This window comes from Anopheles gambiae, chromosome 2 (assembly GCF_943734735.2).
Source record: "Anopheles gambiae chromosome 2, idAnoGambNW_F1_1, whole genome shotgun sequence".
Lineage (NCBI taxonomy): Eukaryota > Metazoa > Arthropoda > Insecta > Diptera > Culicidae > Anopheles > Anopheles gambiae.
Window position 1 is genome coordinate 28,677,805 of NC_064601.1, and position 24,190 is coordinate 28,701,994.

Below are 24,190 nucleotides of genomic sequence, written 5' to 3' on the forward strand. Positions count from 1 at the left end.
GGATACAGCTGCACACAGTCACCGTTTACAGCAGCACTAACTGCAATAACAGTTTAAATATAAATACCAACCAACCAACCAATGCAAAGCAATGTAACCACTGTCCCCGTTTTGTGCGGCGTGCGTATCCGTTAAGCATTGTGCATCCACGTATTCGCTCATTCGGAATAGTTATAAAACTGAATTTCCATCACTTAACACGTCCACTGTGCCCATCTACCGGGATCTCGCCGGTTCCGGTCAATTAATTACGCAACGGAGCTTTTATCGTTCGGTTTGGAGCGGCTTTAGCCTTTCCCAACTGTACTGTTACGCTAGAAATGGGAGGGAAACTGGTGAGGTCGCTAATGTTCTGCTAAGTGCTCACAAAAAGGTGACGCTTTACTGGATCTAACCGTTTGCTAATCCTAATGGATTAAATGAACGCGTGTTTTTTTTTTTTAAATAGACTTTTAGCAGCGCTATGCTAATGAACTGATGTGCCGTTTTGCAGCAGGCATTAAAGGAACGGGGGTTTAATGCAAACAAAATAGGTGGGAACGGGAAAGTGTGATATAATGGGGTGTAGCTAATCATTTGCCAAAAGCGGTACAGCTAAAGCAGTGTGTCGTAAGCTAACGAAACGAACAAACCAGCCTAGATCTAGTGACTGTGTACCTAGGGTGATGCAAACAAACAGCTAGTATGAACAAAAAGCTAGAAATATAGAGATAGAGGGCAAGAGAGAGAGAGAGCTAAGAAGCAAGCATTCCAGGCTGGTGAAAAGCGAAGCAAGCAGAAATAGACAAACAATGACACAAGCGAGTGTGGCAGAGCGGCGTGCAGTAGCAACACGGAACGGAACGCAATGGTTGGATGCGGCAAGGCAAAGCAAGGCAAATGCGTCGATTAGATAGCAGAAGAGGAGGAAGAAGAAGAAGAAGAAGAAGCAGAAGAAGACTATCGGACTGACCTTCTCCACATCCGACGCTGGAGCAGCGCGAATGCCGGCAGCCGGGCGGCACCGGGCTGGGCACGGCCAGCCGGTTTCCTCCCGCGCCCCCGGCACCGGTCGAGACGGTGGGAGAGGGTGGGCCAAAGTCGCACGCCCCGCCACAGGACGACACCTGCACGGAGGGCCCGGAGCGCCGCAGCCCGTACCGCTTCAGATGGTTCCAGAGGCATTTGATCTTGCGGAACTTGTGGTGCCGGCAGGAGGCCGCCCCGGACCCATCGTCCTGGTGGCGGCCCCCGCCCCCATAACAGCAGCCTGGCTGGTTCGCGTACCGTTGCTGCGGCTGATGTTGCTGCTGCTGCTGCTGTTGGTGTTGGTGGTCGTGTTGGTGTTGGTAGTTCCGGTGCTGTTGCGCTGCTGTTGCGCAGCAACCGTCCTCCTCCAGGTCCGTGTCGGTATCGTTGGCGTGCACCACATTGTCGTTGTTGATCACAATGCAAATGGCACCGCGGCGCTGATGCTTTTGGCTTGAGCCTGGTGCCAAGGTGTCGGTCGGGCGGTTGTGTGTAATAGGGAGGCGTGTGATGATTGAATTTGGGGTTTAAGAACATTGGTTCATGTTTTTGTTGTTTTCGTTTTGATGTTGTCCAACATTTACGTTTCCGGGAATGGGGGGAGGGGGGGGTGGAGGACGATGGGCGAGACAGAGAACAGTGCACTCCAGATGGCAAAAGTACCACAAACAAACGATGGCTCGAAAAGGCTCGAGCAAGAAAGTGTGCGACAGGGCGATAGGGCGCAGGGTAGATACGAATTACGAAAGAGAATAATAGACAGAAGAGAGAGAGAGAGAGAGAGAGAGAGAGAGAGAGAGAAAGAGAGAGAATGACAAAGAAAAAGGAATAGACCAAACAAGTGTACAAAGAGAGATATTAAATGTTGCAAACAGGAGAAGGAAACATCATTTAGAGTGATTGAAATAGAGAAGAAAAACCGACATTAAATTTGGAAAAAAGTTGCGTTCCGGTCCCACTGGATCTGCCAAATGTGTGCGTCGCTGCGTGTGTATGTTCTCTCGAAACCCTCCAACCGAAAGCTTCTCAATTACCGTCAGATTCGTCAGTGCTCCTACTTCCTAAAAGACCTTTCTTCTCTTCACTCCACTGGCACACCTACACCAAGGCAAAAGGAAAACCGAGCAAATGGGAATTGGATGCTTTACGCCGCTTCCGGGCATCACTTGCTAATGGGCTTCATCGGATGGGCAAATCAATCAACAATTGAACCGAACCGTGTCACACATTTTGGCATCACAGGGTTGTTTTTTTTTTCCTTTGCCTGTGTATGTTTATATGCGAGTATGGGTGTGTTTGCCTGCGTGGAAGCACACCCGCTCGATGTTGGTTTTGCATTTTCATCCCGCTTTTATGATGTGGCGATGCGTTGGAAGCGGGTAAGGTTTCGGGCAAACGCACTCACAAAAGGCAAGCTTTCAGAGATCTGTGTTGTCTGCTGTTGTGTACTGCTTTTGCAAATCCATTGAAAGCATCCATCAGGCAGAGTGCGATAACAATGGACAGTGGACCGTGCACACCGTGCGGGGAGTGGCGCCGTGTTGGTGGTTGACGGTGCTCGATCACACACATGCCACACGCACTGCCGGGCTTTATGGTATGAAAAGAAAACCCCCCCCTTTGCTACCCCGGTTTTGGTGTGGTTGTTGGCGGAGATAACATAAAAGCTACACCAAAAAGGAGGTGAATTTAAGAGATCACCAATGGCGATAGTACTTGCGGTGGGGAAAGAGCCAAACATTGCTTCCGTTTTGTTGCTGTTTGATCGGCACCACACAATGGTTTAATCGTAAAGGAATGCATTTTAACGAACTTTTTGATTAATGTTGGTTTGGCGGTTGATTATTTCTGACATGCTTTAGACCTCGTGGACCCTTGCGTTACGTTGCGCCCTGTCACTCACAATACGTCCTCTGGGCAATGATTACTGTGTGTGTGTTTTAATTCGTTCCACCACCACATTCCCCTTCTCTCTCTCTCTCTCTCTCTCTCTCTCTCTCTCTCTTTCAACCCAGGTATCGGGGTTGAGGTTTGCATTTCCATTGAAGCTGGGCAGCTGACAGTGTTACCTATGTATTTAACTTTCCGCTTCACAGAAATGCAACGTCCTCCCGGACGTACTTCTCGCGTACCCAGTGCTCAGTGCACCAAAAAAGGTTGACGACATTGACGAGGGACCGACAGCACTTAGGGCACTGTTGAAAAGCAACATCATAAATCCATTTTCACTGCAGAATGGTTTGTGTGGGAATTGGTTGTACATTGACATTGGCTAGCGGCTGACCGAAATGGTTTTTTGTTACTTTATTTACCGTTCTAGCCGAGGGTGCGATGGTCGTAGGTGTAAAATCTAAACGAGGGAGTAATGCTGCCGGTTGAGCCTCGGATTCGAAGTAAGACATTGCGGTCGGTTAGCTGCCTCGTGCCTCGGTGATTGCTTATCACAGTGAAGATACATTTTCTATTATGCTTAAAGCTCTAATAGAAAGGGAAAGTCAAGTTTGGAAAAGTATTCTTCATGGCAGCAGATGGGAATTAAGAAGCGGTTGACCACAAGGAAAAACAAGAGGTGTTTTGCAAAAATGATTCCATCATAATAATAACCTTCACCGAAGTGGTAAAAAGAGACGGGCGAGAATCTAATCTACTCTCCTTCCAAACAAGCAGCGCTTAAATCTTCCTTCACTCATTACTCGAAGCGAATGGGCTCAGCATCATCTGCTTAACACGCTCAAGTGGGATAATATTAGCTTGTACGATTTAAATACACCAACAGGTATAATTGTTTTGTTTGCAGCTACAGAAATGAGAGTTATGTTGCGCACATACACACACATTTCTCCCGAATAAAGCACGAAATGAACGATAAACAAAGAAAAAACCTGTAAATCTCTGCTTAAAATGTAGGCCATTGGATGTACCGAGAAACGCTCTCGAAACGCTTCCACACAAAAAAAAAACGCCCCGCAAAGCAACGAAGTCAGCGTTCTGCATAACGAACGCTCATTAAATGCTGGCGATGATTTAATCCTCTACCATGGAGCAACTTTTTAATCAACTTTCTACAACTTTCCCCGGGTGTAGAAAGATCTCGTCAGCTATTTTCGCGGGCGGGAAACAGGGACAACACACAACACAACAAGAACGAAAAAAAGATAGCACGATGAACGAAAGAGAGAGAAAAAAGCGGATCCCCGTGTCGTAGGACAATCCGCTCGTAACTCCGCCACAGGGGTTTGCGCTTTAGTACACGATGGTCATTTGGGAATTTATATGTCGCTGGGCTGTAGGCAAACTTTTAAAACCCATGTAGCGTGGGGAGCTGCTAGTTGGTGTGAAGCAAAACGAAACAAAGTGATGGAGAATAAAAACAAGGTATTATAAAACGCCAAAACTGTATCCAAATTTGATTTTGAGCGGCCCACGATGGAGACGCCTGGTAGATTGAGCGATGGAGGCGCCCGGTGCGCGGTGTGCGTTGAACAATAACTTGAGTAAATCGGTTCGTAATCCGATTTACAGATCGGAAACAAAAAAAAATATAAAAAAAAGTTTCCCCTCCCATCCCATCCAATCAGTGGGTGTGCTAGGAGGGAGTGTGGTGCTATTGAATTCAAATTTGCTGAACAAGTTGCGGTGTGAAAAATAATCATGGTAAGCACATTTCACCGTTCTCCCGCCATCGGGCACTCGCTTACGCTTTAATTAACGACTAACTTTTTCCCATCAACAGGCAGAAATTGAGTGTCCCGAAATAGAACCGTTGCCGAAAGCAGGTTATTTTAAAACCATTGCTTACGTAAGAAATTAATTATCTTTCATGATTACCACCATGCAGTAAGGTGGCACGCGCCCCAGCACTATGCTCTTAGTCTGGTGTCGCGGTGCGTTTTATCGTGCCATGCGACTTTTTTTCGATATCAAAATTCATCGACCACGCACGCAAATACGCGTAATTAAATTCTCCATAAGTTGCTCGGAATGGTTTGTCCTTGCTTGAAATGATTCCGCGCAGCGAATGGAACCAAACCGAGCGAAGCAATGGCCGGCACGTGGGCTACGGTAGAATTTGATCATCGTCTCCATTTTTGCTTCGTTTGTTGAATTCGGCTCGTTTCTTGTTATTCATGTTCGTTCAGATTTGGGCTGTCTGGTCACTGGGGACAAGCTGTGTGGATTTTTTGTTTGTCTGTTGCTGCTCCTGGGACAGCTGTGAATTGGGACCAACTTCATAATTCCACCATGAGGCTGTACGTGGCAGCATTCCACAAGCGCCAACGAGCCTCTGACCAGCGTTGTAGGTGTCGCGGAATGTTTGAGCGCCAGAGAAATACAAAACTAACACCTGCGTTTATCTAAACAAAAACAACAAAGAAACAGACACACAGACTCACACCGAGACGTATTAACCAAAACACACAAAATAGAGAGGAAAGAGAAGAGTCAGGTGCACGAGAAAGGTATAGAATACACAATGCCTAACGAGCACGGTGAGAGTTGTTCTAGGACGATCATTTCAAACCCACACACACTCATACACAGCCAAGGAAGGGAAAGAGAACAACAAACACACACACACAAGGTTCACACAGCGCGTGGAAGATAGTCACGGGGAAGAAAATACAAACAGGCAGAGAAGATTTTAGAGTTTTTGGACGAAGCAAAACATACAGCGACGTGTATCAGAGCATTAATTTGTACTCGGGCTTTAAACCACACAGATGTGCCGCTTTAAAAAAAAGCCTGCTGCCAAGAAGACAATCTTTGGAGGGTTTTTTTATACACACAACATTGAATATGGAATTAGATACATCGTGGTAATAATTGACACAAACATACTGAAACCTATCGGGACCGGAACGCCAATGGATCATTTTACAATGCAATACCTGGTTTAGATACAAAATTCTAATAATTATCATTGCAAGGGAAAACAGACACACACACACACACTTACGCACGCATCGTGGCGGAGTTGGTGGGCTTGTTGTTGTTTTGTAATTTGTTTGCTATTGATATTAAATATTTTATTTAAACAAATTGTTTAAACTTCACAACACTTTATTACACAATTAATGCTTTTCTTTACCATCCATCCTCTAGCAACAATCGTGCATGAGTGTGTGCCGTGTACCGGATAACAAAAGAAAAACGATATGCCTACTTCAATTGAAACGAGGAAGGGGACCATCGATACACCGACATTGGATTAAAAAAACACACACGCCAAGAGGAAAGAGACGTCGAACGCGCCCGGGATGAATGTATGAGGAAATGAGGTGCAAATGAGAGTGCGCAGATGTCCGGTGTGTGCGTGTGAGAGTAGTTGTGTGCTGTGCTAAACGTGGTTGCGATAGACGCAAAAGGCTAAAACACACAAAAACGCTACTCACTCGTCGAGCTGTTCGAGCGTCCGCCAGCGGTCGCAGTGCCTCCACCATTGCCGTTGCGGTTGTTTAGCTGAAAGCTTGCGTCGTCGTCCGGATTGTCGCCCGCCTGGAAGTTGATCACGTTGATGTTGTACGTCACCGTGGAGGACTGGCGCTTGCGGCCCAGCCGTGGATGATGCTGCGGCGACGGCGTCATGATCGATGGGGCACGCGACGGCGTGACCGTGCGCGAGGTGGGCGAAACCGTCGCCCCGGTATGGCTGTTGTCGATCACGATGTCGGGATTGTCGGCCAGCATCATCATCATCTCGCTCGCGATGTCGATCGTGGTGACGGTGGCCGGTGCCGACGTCGGCACCTTCGGCAGCTTCTCCTTCGGGCTCGTCGCGACCAGATCGAGCGAGATGGTCGACGCCTCGCTGAGCTGAATGTTGACCGGGCTGCAGCGTGCGTTGAGCGACACGTTCAGCGCGGTGGAGAGTTGATTGTCGGGACCGGCCGGGGGCTTCACCGATCGCACACCGTCCTCACCGGCCGGCCCGTTGATCGTCGATATGAGGTCGATCACTTTCGCTCCCTCCGCCGTTGGTTCGGATGTACCGTCGCCCCGGTCGGTCACCTTCAGGCTGGACGCTTTGATCAGCGCACCCTCGTCCGCCACCAGCTCCTTCACGGTGGGACTGTTCAGGGCGGGCCGCGAGCCCGTAAACCCATGGTCAAAGCAGCCGATCAAGATGTCCGGCGTACCCATCGTACCGGACCCGATGACGCTTTCCGTACCGCCGTCGACGCCACCTGCCAGCCCAACTGCTGCCGGCGATGCACCACCGGTCTCCGACGCTCCACCATTTCCCTCGCCGTTTAGCACGATCTTAAAGATACCGTCCCGGGCCACCTCACTGCCGACGAGATTCTTGAAGCACCGGCGAGCGACTCCCTCGTCCTGCTGCTGCTGCTTCTGCAGCCCGACGCTAAAGTCCGAATCGCTCAGCGCGTACATCAGCTCCTTCTCGTCCTTGTTGCAGTTCTTCAGGCTGTTGGTGTTTTTGCCCAGCTTCTGCCGCTGCTTCTCGATCATCGTGAGGAAGTCGGACTCGCTCGCCGCTATCTGGTGCCGCTTGTGCGTGTTCATCTCCTTCTCCGAGTCTCCTCCTTTGTTCAGCGACGAGGCCACATTGATCAGATCCAGTATGTTGTTGTTCGAGCGGTTGTCGTTGTTTTTGTTGTTCCGCTCGACCGATCGGTTGTTGTTCAGCTGGTTGCCAGCGATGGCGCTGGCACTGCCCGTCACTGCACCCACCGTACCGCTACCACCACCACCACCCCCGCCGCCGCCTCCCGCTCCACCTGCCCCACCCTTGATGTACGTCTTTAGCAAACTGTTGCGCGAGAAGAAGGGCTGGAAGAAGTTGATCTGCCGGAAGCTGTCTTTGCGCGAGGCGCGACGTTGCTGCTGATCGTTCGGCTGTTGCTGCTGCTGCTGCTGCTGCTGTGCCTCTTTTATGTGTATCGGTTCCGAGCCGGAGTAGCGCAGATTGTTCTCGTAGTGCAGCGGAAAGATGGACGACACGCTGTCGGACGCTTTGATTTTGCCCTCGCCTTTGTACTCGAGATCGCGCAGATCGATCGAGCTGCGGCTCAGGCGGCGGGGCGGCGAGGACGGAACCAGAAAGTCGTCGTCGGTGTTGGCAACGACCGTCGGCACTATTGGCACCTGCAGCTGGAAGGTGGAAAGGGAGGAAGAAATTAATGCGATTGGTTGAGGCAGAGGAGAGTAAAAATTCTTAATACCATTTACTATAGCAATCATTATCGAAAGTTAATTAGTGTCTTTAACAGTTACCTGTACCTTTAAAGCATACATAGCGATGCTTTTCTGCACACTCCAAAGCTAATTAAACGCATTAACAGCGTTTGTTTCGTGTTTCGTCAGAAGCTCCACCGATATAAACGATAACTCTTCCCCAGAGCAACCATTATCGCCATAAGGTGCTTCTATCGCTAGAACCGTGGCCTCGAGATAAGGATTATCGAAACCTATTCTGCCATGGGAAACGTAGTCTTCCATCCTTCTCTCCAACCACCGCACAACCATTCACAGCTTATCGGTTGGCTGGCAAGGTTATTCGCTAAGCTCCCCGTGAAGTATCATTCAACTTGGTTCACAACCATGGGTGAATTTTCTCACCAATCAAAACTACCACACCCAACACCTTGCCAGCCGGAAATGGAAGAGCGGAGCATCCGGTGGGCTCCGGCGGGAGGGCCAAACGTTTATTGTCCGCAGATCTCCACCATTACGAAGATTACCGGTTATTGAATGGGGAGAAATCTGATCTGCCCCGTCTGATCTGCCCCGGCCGTCCCGAAAAAGGGGTGGCTCGGATTTCACACAGACGGTTGTGTCTTATCTGGGGCGTACCAGCAGCTGCTATCCGCATTGCTTGCTAGCGCACGGTGGAAACAACGGACCTCGCAAGAAGCAAGATTGTTAATCTTTAATAACGATTATTATCCACGGCGGGTATAATCGTTTTCCCACACCTCGCCCCGACGCTGTCATTATCCCAGTCAGAGCTAGCCAGTCGATAAAACGATGCGTTGCGTGGACGAAACCAGGGAGAGAGAGTGGGTAAGAGCAAGATTGAGGAAGGAAATCTTATCATCACCACAACGTACCACAACGCACACACACACGGGCGCGTGCATGTCTAGAAAATGTGTGTAGCATAGTTGTGAGTCTCATTTTCACCTCATATTAAGTGAGGAGAGGTTAAAGTTCACATCAGATGCGTGCTACATTGTATAATCTTATTACGTTGCGCGTGTCCATTGATTGAGTCTTAGCGATTTTAATCAACACAAGTATACTCTCGGTCATTGTGAGCGACTTGTGGCGTGAAATAGTCAATGATTATTACTCTTGTGCTTGATTTTTCCCGCAATAAATCCACCATCTTTTTATCCGAACCCATCGCGTTCAAACTCATGAGCGAATGTCGAGATTTATCTTTTCTGCTTCAAGCCTTATAACTGTCACCATAACACTATGCCTTTTTTTTCTCTAGTCTTCTCTCTCTCTCTCTCTCTCACACTCTCTATCTCTCTCCCTCTATCTTCATCAAACAGCCAAGCGCCGCCTCTCGGGACGGCACAACTTGACGCAACGGCGTAAAGGAGAGGAGAAGCGTACAGTAATTTAAATTTTATCAGCTTCCCCCCCCCCCCTCCCCTCCCCTCATCCAGACGATTCATGTCCCCATAGTCCAGTGCTGGGCTTGAATCGTTCCGGAACGGCATCCGGCAGAACGATGCCAGCAATCGTCGTACGTGATTCTTGTTTATGGCTTCTCATTTATTTCCTTTCCAACCGCCGGCTGGCCACCGCCGTGCTCCTTAGCACCTATGGGGACCTTCGGGGGGGGGGTTTGGGTACTCCAATGCCACACTTCTTCGACCCAGCCATCCGTAGCAGTGCTCGGTAGTATGGTTGGGACGGGCTGTTGGACCTGAATCGCTTTCCATCGCTGGAACATATTTGATGCTGCAGAAAGCGTGTGAAACGACCGTGGATTGAAGGGCAAAACATGTCCTTCACGTGAGCGATGGTTCGATATCATCCCATTCCTGATCCCGTGACATTGTAAGCGTTGGCCATGATCACAATGGTTGTTTTTAACGATCGCAAAATGATCTCGTTTGATGGATGGAATGGCTTTTTAAACGCATATTTCAGAGAAATGCATCTATTCATTTGGTGAATGCTTCTTAAATCCTTAATCGGCTTACATTATTATGCAGATATTCTTAGCAAAAACAAAAGGATCAGGTATGGCTTCTTAAAGTATGGTAAAATACTAGTGAAGCCTTCTTCTACGTACATTTGTGCGTAATGCGTTCAGTTTCCAAGTAAAGCGTAAGCAGAATTTGCGTTGTATTATGCATGCAATTTAAAGCACATGCAAATGAAAGCTGTCCCAAAGCTTGGTGAAGTACGCAGAAAACATTTATTTTTGCCCAAACGACAACAACTTTGTTCAACTTCACTGCTCAAGCAGTCAAACGCGTTGCGTAGCGCTATGTACGAGCACAAGGAGAATACATCAACATATTTTTGGCCCGTTATGGCTCACGAACTTGCTCACACAAGCCAGCGAGGAACGAAAATCCAGTCCCATAAATCAACCAGTTCATGTGTTTTTCGATTGTCGTTGCCACTACCACCACACTACCACCGTCCCGTGATCAATATCACGAATGCTTAATGGTAGCATTTGCACTTGACTTGAACCGTACCGAGCGCAACTACCCTATCCCCTCGGCAGCCCCAAACCGGGGCGAGTTGTTTGTTGTTGTTTTCCATTCCATCCATCGCTACTTCTCCGAAAACGTAATGCACACGTAATGTATTCCATTCTTAGCCTCACTGGCCAGCGGGAACGTTGAGTTACATGTTTGTTGAAATCGGGTCCATTTTTAGCATTTCCTGCATTTTCCCGCTTTTCTTTGCTCGACTTTTGCCCTCGCTGTGGGGGAATGGAGAGAGCACCGAAAACAAAAAACAGTAGACCGAATCGAAAAATCAAGGTAGGTAGGTGCTTAACAGTTTGTTCGCAATTCAATTGTAAGCAGCAGACGGCCAGAGTACAAAAATAGACTAAACCAAAACAAGAAGGAAAAAAAACAAAGCAGGAAACGAGTGGCCAAATATATATGGCCGGCGCAGGTATATTTCACCGCCAAAGGGAAATCAAATAAAAGCGAAAACGTTTCACTGGCATGCAAGGGCCCCACAGGCCCACGCGATCAACCTTCTGCGCTGTTTTTTCACCCTCTCCCCGGATTGGAGCGGTAGCCTTTCGATGGGGGATAGTTCTTTGCTCCATTTACAACGCCGATTAGCCCTGCTCGCTGATGGTGCTGGCTTCCGACCATAAACAAAAGCCGTTCCGAAAAGCTAGCCCAGGGCAGGGTAAGCCCACCCTTACAATGCCGGACACACATTTATTTTTATCCCTTTTCTACGTCCTCTGGAAAGGCGGGGGGAGGTGTAGTGCGTCCGAGGTCAGCGTGGCAGGCGGAGCGTGGAATGTTATTGATTCCACTGTGCTCGGCCGTCCTGATGGAGGCGCCCAGTGATGGAGTGACTCATTCACATCTGTCGTCAGATTCTATTTCGGGAGCGGTTGCGTGCCGGCAACCATTCACTCGCACACAAACACACAGACACACACATACAATTGATAAACTTGCTGGTGTCGGTAATGAATTGATGTACGATTTGTCACACACTCACACACGAGCCAAATCACGGCCGGTGGCTGCCACTCGATAGCGTGTGGAGCGCGATAAGCTCGTCGCATCTGTCACGACTGTTATGTGAATCTTTTCTCCCTCGACTAGATGAATTAAAGCAGACATGTCAAATATGCGGCCCACGATGGCTTTTCATCCGGCTCTCGAAGAAGTTTGCCAGTCAAGTGCATGAAGCAGGAATAAATTGTAGATTATAAGACACGAAAAATGGTTGCGCTAATTTTGTTTGGCTTTTGGATGAAGCTTTCAGTCTTTGTAGTTCAAGTAATTTACTCATAAGTCACTATTGGTAAGATACCTGCGAAGATGACATGTAGCGCGTTTTTTTTTACTACAAGTGGTGGCAAGCTAAAGGCGTATTTCTCATATTTTCACCCATTTTTTACTTTGAGGATTTTTGGACAGTTTGGACAGAAATTACGCATTGAAATATCACTTTCTTCACTTCATTGAAGAAGGTACGCTGTAGCCTTTAGCTTCGTCGAAAATCGGGCCGATATCTTAACAAATTTACAATAGCCAAGCATATAGAAAAGTAAAGAATTGTGGTTGTGGTCTCATTAAATGACCTAAATTCCGACCATAGATAAAATTCGCTACGCTACGCTCGGTTTTCTATGAGGGTTTGTAGATACTGGTCTGATTTTTTGCCCTCGCCTAGCCGAAGGTCATCCTCCCTATGACGTTTTAGTCAATACTTGATAAGAATCTTTAAAAATAAAGTAAAAGGATCCTCCACAAACATCGCATCTTTGCTGCATGGTTTTCTTAAGCTTTTAATAAATCCGACTCAAGACCCATAACAAGTTTGACATCACTGAAAGCATGGTGCACATTGATGGGGTTTGTCCAAAGACATCAGTACAGTTACTGGTAATAGGTTATTTTCTTCTAATTGCATGGCTGTTGTGCCTTCTTCACAATAAGCATTAAACTAAATTAAACTTGACCGGCGGCTTCATATTCTTTCACTTCGTTTTAAAACACCTCTTGAACTACAAACTACCACTTGCAGAAGCAAGCTCTCGAATGCAAGCAATTGAAAAGCAAAGGGTTCAATCTTACACTTTACCTTTCTTCTTCGCAATTAAGCAATGAAGCAATTTAATATCTTCCGCTTTTTTCCACTTCAAAACAACACACCAACCGGCGCATTGTTCCGTTCGCTACCGCTCCCCCCCCATGCACTGTAGATGACCGGTTGTGCCCACTATCAGGGCGTCTGCAGGGCATCAATTTTCATCATTTAAAAGCTCATTAATTTTATCCTTCCTCCCACCCACTTGCTGGTGCCTGTCGGGAAACCCCATTCGTGGTACAATTTATTCCTTTCAGCTCCTTTGCGATCGGAAGCAAGCGCCAAACGGACAGCATACGACCACGCCACACGGGCACAGTGTGAGGGGCTATAATTTGGCAATTAATTAGCCACGAAACATTAGCGGCCCTACCAAAAAGGAGTCCCGCGCCCCAAAAAAAACCCGGGTGAGAAACCGGCACGGAAGAGGGCGAGATGGTAACAGACTCGCTAACGAATTGCACCCTCAACTAGTACTCACGTCAAGATCGCTCAGCTCGCTGTGCGTGTCGTGCTGGATGTCTTTGATATCGATGCCGAGATCGCAGTCGCTCGCACGCAAATGGTGATTCCGGTGGTGCAGATGCTGATGGTGGTGGTTGTGATGGTGGTGGTTCGCGTGCAGCGTGTTGGACGCGTTGTTGATCTGCACGCTGTTCAGCAGTATGTTGGAGCTGGTGCGGCTCAGTGCCTTTCGCTGCCGGACCGCTTCCCTGCACAAAACAGACAGCGGTGAGCTTCGGTAAAAAGTATGAAGTAGGCGGTCTACTCACTTGTAGATGCGGTAGTACATCGTCACCATCACGATGCCCGGTATCCAGAAGCTGATCGAGCTGGAAATGATTGCGTAGGATTTATTTACAACGAATATACACAGGTCCGGGTTAATCTTGAGCGCCGCCAGATGCTCGGCCGTCGTGTACCAGCCGAGAAAGATGGGCGTGAAGGAGATCAGGGCCGGCAGGACCCACACGTTCGCCAGCATGAAGAACACGGTCCGCTGCGTCATGTACAGCGGGTACTCGAGCGGACGTACGATGGCGAAGTATCTGCGCGTAATGGGAAGAAGCAGAGAAGTAAATGCGGAAAGGAGAAAATATATTCAATTATCTTTCTTTGCTAACAAATGTTTAGAAAATATCATCATTTATCCAACACCAAAGCGACCCTTACGGCTGAATAGCATTTATATCCTTATTCACGTTGCTAACCGCCAGCAACAATTAGGAGTGTGTGATTTGCCTACTTTCTCGCATCATCATTAACCTGACCGGGTAATTTAATGAGCCTCGTATTTCGCTTGAAATATAGACCACAAGTTTACCGACAAAATATTTGATCATCTTAACTTTTCTTTACCGGAGCAGCGTCTCTTTCTCCCTCCAGTGCGACCATGCGCTCCAGTCAACTACATGATACAAGTATGATTGCTATATCAATCATCTTTCACATTCATTTTGTCGACTCATTTGTGCTGCTATGTGAGGGGGAAGAAGAATGTGAAAATTCACGACGGAAGTTATAAGTGAAGTTGGAAAACTTCACGCTACACCATGCGGCCACCAGTACCGTGTTTGGGCGATGCGTCGGACGGCGCACCGTGTCTGTCTGCTCATTTGCTCGTCCATTCATCATAATTTTGCCATCCATCTTCGGTGCAGATTATGCTGCGCCGTCCTCCCTGCAGAGCTTTTTTACTGACTTGTGAGGGGAAAACGAGATGTGGTGTAAGAGTAATTCGAAATAGGATGAAGCAAAGAAAACGAGATCTTCTTTTTATCCCTGGTAGCGGGAAGAGGAGCTGCTCGAATCGATGAAGAGGATAGCAAAAAAGAGAAGCGGCAACAAAAAAAAAGCGACCACTCTGAAAGAGTTCCAAGAAGGACACAACTATGTTCCAGTAGTTAAGCAACGAGGCAGCAAAAAGAAGAGCAAAACAAAATGCACCCCCGACCATTTGCCCGGCAAAGCTAATTAATAGTTCAGTCTTATCATCATTTGTCGGTACCGGGGGAGTGTACTTCCCATCCGTTCTCGCATCATAATGAAGCAAGGGAAAAAGTTATCGTTAGAATGAGAAAAGTTTTTTGCAGCTAGGTGACACACCGCCTCAGACACATCGCCTCAGATGACCAAGCGCAGAATGTGTAGGCTATGGTGCAAGCCTGGGTTCGGCTGGGAACGAATTTACATCGCACAATAAGGGAAGCTTGAGAGGTACACGAGCGTGACAGTACTTACCGGTCGACCGATATGCAGCAAAGGTGAAGTATGCTCGCCGTCGAGAAGTAAACGTCCAGGCTGTTCCACACGTCGCACATGAACGATCCGAACAGCCACCTGTAAGAGATTAATGGGATGGAGAGTACAAAGTGCAGGAGTGTTATTAGGGAAATTCTACAGGAGCTTTCCTTTTATTGTATCTAAAGAATTGAAATGAATTACGGTGGGAAGTGTCTATGAAGCATACAAAAAGTTGATGTTTTTGTGTGATTTTTAACACGATTTGAAAATACATAAAATGAGTAAACTAGCAGCGCAATCGTTATTTCTTGTCGCTCGTGTCACTGAAACACACTTCACACGTACGATGCGGTGTATTTTGTGAGAAAACATTCGCCCACGTTTTGGGGCTGCAAATGGGTCGCACGGTTGCATGGTTTTAACTTTACAAAACACCTGCTGCAGCACACAGGGAAGGTAAACTCACACTCCAAAGTATCAGCTGCCATACACGTTCACGCTGCTCGTATTTTTAGTTCCATTTTCATTCCATGTTTTTTGCTCCTCTTCTCAAACAAACTTTGTTACGCATACACAGACAATTTCGCAACCCATTTTACAGTCACAGATCCCCAGCAGCAACTACTCAACCAGCCAGTAACCGGTGCCGTCTGCAGCGGCGAACACATTCCACGGCCAACGAACCAATTGAGACGGAAATTGAATTTTCCGAGTTTGTCGTTAGTTGGGGACACAAAACGAAGAGAAGAAGGAGAATAAAAGCCCCTTGCATCATCCACCAGTGTCACAAACTTTAACACATGCAGTTCTATTTTTCATGTTTTGGCTCTGCTATGCCTTCAAGAAAGAAAAAAAAAACTATGCCCTGCGTTCAGAAACCTCCCAGTCCCTGGTCGTCAGCGCCGCCAGTTCAAGGTGAACGTTACTCGAAGGTTCGCAAATGAAGCCGGGGCACGACCGCCAACCACCGCTGGCAGCAGCGTAATTTCATTTGGCGAAATTTAATGCTGATCGAAAACGAAAGCATTCGATAATTTGATTGTTTGCCGACAACAAAGCTTTTAGAACCATCGCGAACCATTTTTCGGCGACTGCGGCGCGTGTGCGCGTCTCCTTCTCGCTCCAGCTTGACGGTTTTGTGTTGCGTTGTGCGCCAGCAGAAGCAATTTGCGCTTTTGGTGGCCGATTGTACTTCAGACGTGTTTTGATTCGGTGGTGATCGTTTGCGGTTGGCATATGAATGGCGTGCAATGGTACCAATTAGAGAGGTGTTTTTGCATGCGAATGGCAATGTGCAGTGGGACTACATTTGGGGGGTTGTGTGTATGATCGTTTTTTGGGATTTCGAGCACCCAATCACCTACCTTCCCGACAGCTCTACCGATGCGTTGAATGTCATCGCACAGAGTGCTACCAGCATATCCGCCATTGCTAATGATACTACAAAGTAGTTGGTTATTACTCTGCAAAGAGGAAAGAAGAGATAATGTTGTTAGTGAATGTACTCGAATGAGAGAGAGAGAGAGAGTGAGATAAGCATCCGAAGGTCTTAGTGATAAAGACAAAGAATTCTAGAACTCAACGAAAAGTATTTGTTTGCTTTATTACACTCGTACAAATATGTTCAATCACACATGCTGGTATCTCCCAAGTTTTCCCATTCTCCCAATCCCGTCGTCGATCTTGTTGACGATCTTTACATCCCGCCACACTAAATGATCTGTGTCCTCACGCTGTACTGCCTTTCTTTGATTGCCATAGCATTTCATAGCTCGTTGCTGACTGCTTGCGTTGCACAACTGCTCCTTGTCGTGTATGGGAACTGCTCGTTCGCTTGCCAGCTAGCAGCTCTTCTATCTCCTTAACCTCACAGAGTTGGGGAATGTTGGTTTACGATCATTTTTAAAACCCATCCTCCTTCATCGACCACCAGTGGTGCTGGTTAGAATCGTGCCAGAAAGCAAGCCAACAGACAAACGGAAATAACGGCACAAACTTTGTCCTTTCGGGATCCTTACCCCCCTTGGCGAGCATACCCAAGGAACCCCTACTCCCAACAGTGACGTAAAGGCTGTCGGGGGAAACACAGCTCTCACTAAATCTAATCAAACAATTCCTACTCCCCATCGCTCTGTCCGTCCCACGCGGTGCATCCCTCGGTCGAGTGCGCCGCAAGCGGTATCGTTCTTGCAAATTTCATTCTTATCTAACCAGCTGCTTCTAACCCGTGCCGGCACACCAAGCCCTTGAACAGTGGCCCCGGTCAGTGCCAGCCGGGACAAACTCGGGCACGAAACGGAAGCACAGAAAATGAGCAGCTTTCACTGCCACTCCCGTTCCAAACAATTTACTCGCTGCATCTTTAATGCTGTCGTTTACAATCTCCGCACGATGAACGAACAATGGAATGGAATGGAAAACGCACACAAACACACACACAAACCACACTGTGCCATAACCAACATTATTGGGTGGAAAAGCAAAAGGGGAAGGGAAAAGTGAACAATCGCATCAGGATATCCGCACGGCAGTCGATGATTTCTTGATTGGTTATCGTTAGTTTTTACGACTTTGCTGTCGGCAGGGATGGAACAGGAATGTGCCATAACCTCAATCAGAATACAGCAGAAGTTATTTCGTTTGATTCGTTTTAAAAACCAATGAACTATTTTTTTTAAGACCATGATAGCAGCAACGTGAAGTCGGGTTTGCGGCTACCGTCAAAAGGCACCGAGAGGCTGCGGATGACAACAAATTCGCTCGCTGCTGCACTGTTGCTTGCAAATTACGGCGATGACATGATGCACAGTGCAGTGCACATTTCACTACATTTGCTCTTCCTTTTTGTGCGGCTGCGGGCAATCTCATTATACACACTGACTGACTGTGACAGGGACAGGTGAAGCGAGCATTTGCATTTGAGGGTACAATGTGTCACGAGCAGCGACTGTGCCTGTCGTAAAAGTTTTAGCCACTCTAGCATTGTTCAGCAAAATTGCATTATGCAAGGTGCGGTGGTGTAGCAAGGGTGAGTTATGAAATTGCGATTTTTTAATGCATTAACAATGTGAGAAACTTATTTAACGAGTTCCATTCTGAAATAAAGAACGGGTTTGTGGGCACAACGCGAACGGGAGTGAATTTTAATCACCCACCATTACCGGTTACACACATAGCAGTGAAAGTCAAACAGGCGCTAACACTTGAAGCCCTCACTTTCTTCAGCCACATGATACATTACGGCCAAACACTCACTCACACACGGTTGAAATCTTGCCGGCTCAGTCGATGCGGAGCGGTACAGCCTTGCCAGTTTGCAGAGTTGTGACAGAGCACACAGCCAATCCAAGTCGCATGTCACAGGGCAATGAATGCGCCGGTCCGATTAAGGAAGTTTGCAATCAGTGAACCTTTGCCATCATTGTTTGCACCCGCTGCCCGTGCATTAAAGCCGTCCGCCGGTCCTGTTCGACCGGAAAGAGCGTACACTTTACCAGCGAGTATAAGCGCGTTTATATCCATTTTCTGACCATTTATTTGTAGCTTTATCGACCAATCCGAGAGCCGTTTTTGCACCGGAAAGGACAGTGTCCCTCCCAATGTTGGGGATGGGCTTGTCCGGGGGGGCTACTTTCTCGACATCGTTATTGATTTTGCCGATTTGATTCAATAAAATAAATATTATCCTTCGAGCGATTCCGATCGAATCAATGCGTCTGTGCGCGTGTGTGTGTGTGTGTGTGTGTGATTGTGAGTACAACCATTGTTTTCCTATTCTATTCTGCTACAGCCAAACGAGCAAGGCAAACAAGAAAAGGGGGGAAAAGGAAAAAAAACCCCTCCAAAAAGAGACAAAGTAAAGTGGGATCAGGGGAAAATGGTGAAACACGAAAACACGCTTCTATCCGAAGGCAAAATACCAACTTACCGAGTTCTTGTAGCTCGGTGGAAGCGAATCCCATTTCCGTGAACATAATGGAAAGTGGGGCCCGGGGTTACGGGGGTAACCACCTTGTAGCTGGGTCCGAAATGCGGGCCAGATTACACACGTTCCCGAACGTGGACGATATAAAGCTCGTTCGCTTCGAGCAGTAAGCCCGGAAATCGATTCTACGCAACGAAAGCGACAACAACGCAAATCCGGCAGCATTCTATTGAACAGGGCGAAGCTTTAATTCGAAGCTTAGCCTGCGATGAGCTCATGGGCACAATCCATCAAGCGGGAGATTTTGAATTGGGATCGTTTTATTAAAGCTTTTAGTGGAACTGTTGGCTGTACCACAGAAGAAGGGTAAGGACGAAGAGCATTTCAGCGGCGTACGCTTTTTTTGTGAACAAATTCAATTAAACAGAATGAAATTAAGCTTACTTTATTAAGTAGAAAACTTAAATCTGCCTATTCTGTCGAATAAAATGTCTATGTTTGGATGAAAAAATGACATGATTTCGATCGTCAAATGTCAAGTTCTGCATAAATAAAACATATTTAGAAATTCAATCTGTACAATTTCTCTACTATAAAAAAAACATTAAAAGTTTCATTTCAAACATACACTTGATTTTTTCGTAAAACGCTTCACCAACTCGGGCACGGTATTTCATTTCTTGCTTAATCGATCCATATTCCCACATCGATGTGTTGCTACGAATCGTACCACTTTTTCCTCAAAAACATTCCCATCCCTCCCAAACGGCAATCTCAATCTGTTCGCAAACACCGTGCGCCCGGCACGATCCAGACCGCAGCGGGCCACAACACGGATACAAATCTGTCCCTGAGCGCCATTCCGCACGGCCCGCTTCCCCGCACTCCCTGCAACACAATCTTCTTTCAACCAAGCCAATAATTCCATTTACACGCAATATTTACCCACGCAGTCGTGAGCGAAGGATTTTCTTGACCAGCAATTACCCGCTGGACGAACACGGACGGACGAACGAACGGACCGGACTGCTTGGCTGCTCAGACTGCCCTGGGATGGTTTGCGCGTGGAGCGAACGGTAGCAAGTAAGCGGAGAAATGGAACAAGCGGAACATGGGTTGCGTTTTTACTTTCAACCGGTGAACTGGAGACGGACTGGTGGTGTTGTTGTGTTTGGATTGATGTACAAATAAATGCTTCCGAGCACGAGAAAGGAGAGGGGGAGGGAACCTTGGTTTTGCACACTGCGCTGTGCGCTTTCCCCGTGACTGATGTAAGGACAAATTACAGCTGAGCAGTGGTTCTCGTTTTGGCCCCGGCTGGTTCGCTTCCTATTGTACGGTTGGCAGTGCTTGTGGGGTGCAATTGTGATGAAACATTAATATTGTTTTCGCTCGAAATGTGCGTGCCGCAAGCAGCGGTGCTTTTGCGGGCACTTTAAGTAGATAATTACATCCGCGCTAGCACTCCCGTAATCACGCCCAATCGCTTTTGGTTGGGATGCGTTTCGACGAAGTGCGATGCGATCACACGCAGCTAAACACTCTCTCCCGAACTGTTATGTCTCTCCCCCCAACACTCTATCGATGAGTGGGCATAAATCACACATTCCCAAAATGAGAGCGAGCTGCCCATTGCCAGTTTCCCCTTCGCCAGCAGACGCAGAGCAGTGTTGTGGAGATTTATCACAGCATTATGCTGCAAATGAAATCAATTTACGTGCCTGTCGAACAGGAAGGATTCGTCGTATTTCGTGAACCATGGTGGCAGGTGAGCGTACCAAACGGAACGTGCGGTGGGTCGATTTATGAAGCTCCTTCTCCCATGCGTGCGCTATACGATGCACGTTTCACCATTTATGCCCGACGGCCAGCATCGGAGTGGCCACAAAACTCAAACCCACCTTGCACAATATGCACTCCCGACTGCCCCACGGAGGCTGTACAGTCCAGCTTCATTGGCTCAGACACCGCAGCCGAGAAACCGCCGAACGATGCCGACAAGCAACGTGCCCCGCAATACCGACACGGACGGCAGACAGGGGCAAGGGGAAAGGACTCTTGCGTAGCTTTCCGTAGGAATGCGGTTACATGGGTGGAAACACGTGCGCTGTGCATAGCTGCTGGTGGTGGAGAGCGAACGGCAACAATTAGTACGTACAACAGGCTTCTCTCCCAAGCGGCGCTCTACGCAGGAGTGGACGGGTGTAGGGATTTAACATATAGACGGCCTTATGGAAGGATTTTAGGGTGTCGTGCGACCGAACCTAAAGCTGGAGACGAGGTGATTCGGTTTTAATTTTTGCCTTGTAATTTTGCAAGCAATAATCTGCGTACCGGTTGCGCCCTGTGAACCTTTCTGCGCCTGTGGGCGGCTGGCGATTTGACCGTCCTGCGTGGGAACAACATGATTCGCCCGAGTTTACGGTCGCTTCGGACAAGGGCAATTAATTGGAATGGAAAATAATTATGACTGCCGGTTGTGCCAGCGGGGCGCTCTGCTTTCAGGAAGCGGTGGAACAATGTGACAGCGTGTGGTGTGCGAACAATGTTTGTTCCGTTAGCATGTTTATTGTGATGAATTTCTCGTACTACGATGTGAAGCCATGTCACATCGTATTTCAATTAACAGCGCAACATGCTTGTGAACTTAACCGTTGACTTTGTTTGTATTGTCTGCAACGATTCAGAGTCATAAAATACTCGGAATGGTTTTATGCTTTTGAAGGTTTTACAAACTGGTCTCATCTAATAATCTAACTAGGTACTACAAGAGATACTATTGACTGAAGCCGAATACTCTCTGCTACCTTCTAAAACTACAAATAAACGTCTGCCAACCCAATTGACATTGTCGAGCACGGATTATCGAGAATTCGTGCAATTTTACTTGAACTGCACCAGTTTAAGGGACCTTCAGAAAAAGAAACCCTTTAAAATCGACTCTGAAGTGACTTTTTGTTGTTTCTTCTGGTTTCGTCGGGAAATAACGTTTCCTATCGTTATAATGCATCATATCACCATTTTATACCCAAAAAAACCGAATTTTCACTAAATAACGTCACACAAAGTTTGCTTTCGTTCTTCCTCGAAACCAAATATACGAGATTGATTCTCATAGTATCAAGTACAGCTTTTGCAAAATTACATAAAAGACATATTTATGAGCGATAGCATACATTTCTTACAAAAACAAAAATTAATTAAGGATGCTGTTATCGTCAAATCTAAAAATTAGATGACATTACAGCATTACATTTTTAATTTCATCCTCATGTTACTTTAGGTACTTTTTCATTCCAAAGTTTAAGCTTCGATACTGAAAAGCTGTAGATTTTATAAAACATTGGTTTTCTATGTTCTTGCCAAATATAAATGTAAATGGCCTAGTGGCCTTTACTAACGTTGTTTACGTATTAATACTTTCCGTGAACTGAAAAGTTTGGAGATGTCTACTCTAGGTTACGAAAAAGTGAAAAAAAAGCTACAACCACCATTCCTCAATTGTAATCCAAGCACGAATTGAAACTCGTCCTTGTTCTATTCATCCACTTCTATAAAGAATAACTTATAAGTAACTGTACTTTGTACACCAAATACGTCACTTTAGCGTGCTGCTAACAAATTCCAGCAATTTTGTTTTAAGATCACTTGACATCTTGCATACATAAACAACCTCTCCCAGAGAACGCGAAAGTTTGGTTGCCACAAGCCCCACCGACAAAGTCAATATCGTCCCATCATCCCTTGCGCGCTGCATGGTTTTCAATTTAATTATATCCTTTTTCTATGGTTAACCAAAGAACATCTCGTGAAAAGCTCTTCAAAAGGTATTATTTTTTGGTACCCAGCATTTCGTTACGCGCGTGTGTGTGTGCGTGTTTTCGCTCGTCCTGAATGTTGGTCAGAATGTTGCAAAAGCAAACCTCGTCAAAGATAGCCGAACGGTGAGTGTATGCAGAGCGAATCTCGAAGTCAATCTGCACAAACAACACCGAAACCATACACCGCCCCTTGTTTGATTAGGATCGCGTTGAACTTTGCGATAAAAGTGTTTCGCTCTAGCCCTATCTGCGTAAGCACTCCGTATTTGCTGACGCTTCAAGCGGTGACACACGACTAAAGTAAATCAGACCCGGACTGCCCGCTGACTGGACGGTCTAAATTTACGCTGGCACACTTGAACCTTTCTACTCAATGGAGAACGTTTGCTCAGCTTAACAGATTGTGCTTTCATCCTTTGTCCACGCCAGCAGCAGTAGAAGCAGCACCGTCGCTGTACAACCATCCATCGAAGGAATCTTCCTGCACTGGCTAAGAAGGCGATTTCTAACGCCCATTCCAGCAAGCTCTTATCAGTCTTTACGAAGCCACCGTAAAGCGGCGGGCAGACGATTCATCATTGAATCATGACGCAAATTAATCATTTAGCACACATACACGCTGCTCGTATGCAGCACACAAACACACACACACACGGACACGGCCACTCGTTACGCCGAAGCAGCCGAAGCCAAATCTCAGCCCGCAGCCAGGAATGCATCCACTCTGCAGTCATTTAGCTGAAACTTGAGCTACGTATTGAAATGGGATTTACCCGGCAGCGTGCACTACTACCGACTTTTCCACCACAACCATTCGGATCGAGTCATCGCCACAAACCGCACGCTCTTCTGCCCGCCACGCGCATCTCTTGCGCGCTCCGGAAGTATATCGACCCGATGCAAAGCAACATCCCCACGGTGCCAAGATATCGATGCCGCCGTGTATTCAGATCGATCGAGCCGAGCTTGACTCCTCAGTTGGCCGTTCCAGTGATGGTGTGATGTTACCTTCGGGGAACGGCTTCTCTGCCTGCTGTGGATAGGTTGAATGAAATGATGGCAACCGATGGTGGTACGGGACGGCGCATCGAATGGAAAGATGATCGATAACCGTAACCGGAGACTAATGCTACCTAAAACATTCACCGCAGGAATGGCTAACGAGCTTAAAGTTGGATGCGAAAATGAGGTGCTGGTTTGCGATACGATGTGCTCTTTAATATTTTAATGAAAATCCAGAAAATGCTTCACGTGAATATTTAAAAACGTTGTTTCTTGTACGAAGAATCTAGATGCAATGTGATTAACTGGGCCATCATGATGCCATCCGTCCGGACGAAAACCACGATAAAACCTTCCCATGCATTCTGTTTCACCTTCGCGCCATTCGCACATAAGCTGGGTGGCA

General features: G+C 47.2%; 1 protein-coding gene across 6 annotated transcripts in view; it reads right to left on the reverse strand.

Annotated features, from left to right (window-relative positions):
- Positions 1–24,190, reverse strand: part of LOC1273080 (octopamine receptor beta-3R) — a 60,273-nt gene that overhangs the window by 12,760 nt on the left and 23,323 nt on the right. For 5 of the 6 annotated variants that reach the window (XM_061642048.1, XM_061642047.1, XM_061642044.1 and 2 more), the window contains 6 exons: positions 16,401–16,499; positions 15,034–15,132; positions 13,566–13,841; positions 13,274–13,505; positions 6,402–8,118; positions 953–1,468 (listed from right to left, as the gene is read on the reverse strand). In XM_061642048.1, the coding sequence (XP_061498032.1) occupies positions 953–1,468; positions 6,402–8,118; positions 13,274–13,505; positions 13,566–13,841; positions 15,034–15,132; positions 16,401–16,499 (2,939 nt within the window). The remainder of the gene's footprint in view (positions 1–952; positions 1,469–6,401; positions 8,119–13,273; positions 13,506–13,565; positions 13,842–15,033; positions 15,133–16,400; positions 16,500–24,190) is intronic. The other variant, XM_312025.5, reaches the window with a different exon arrangement.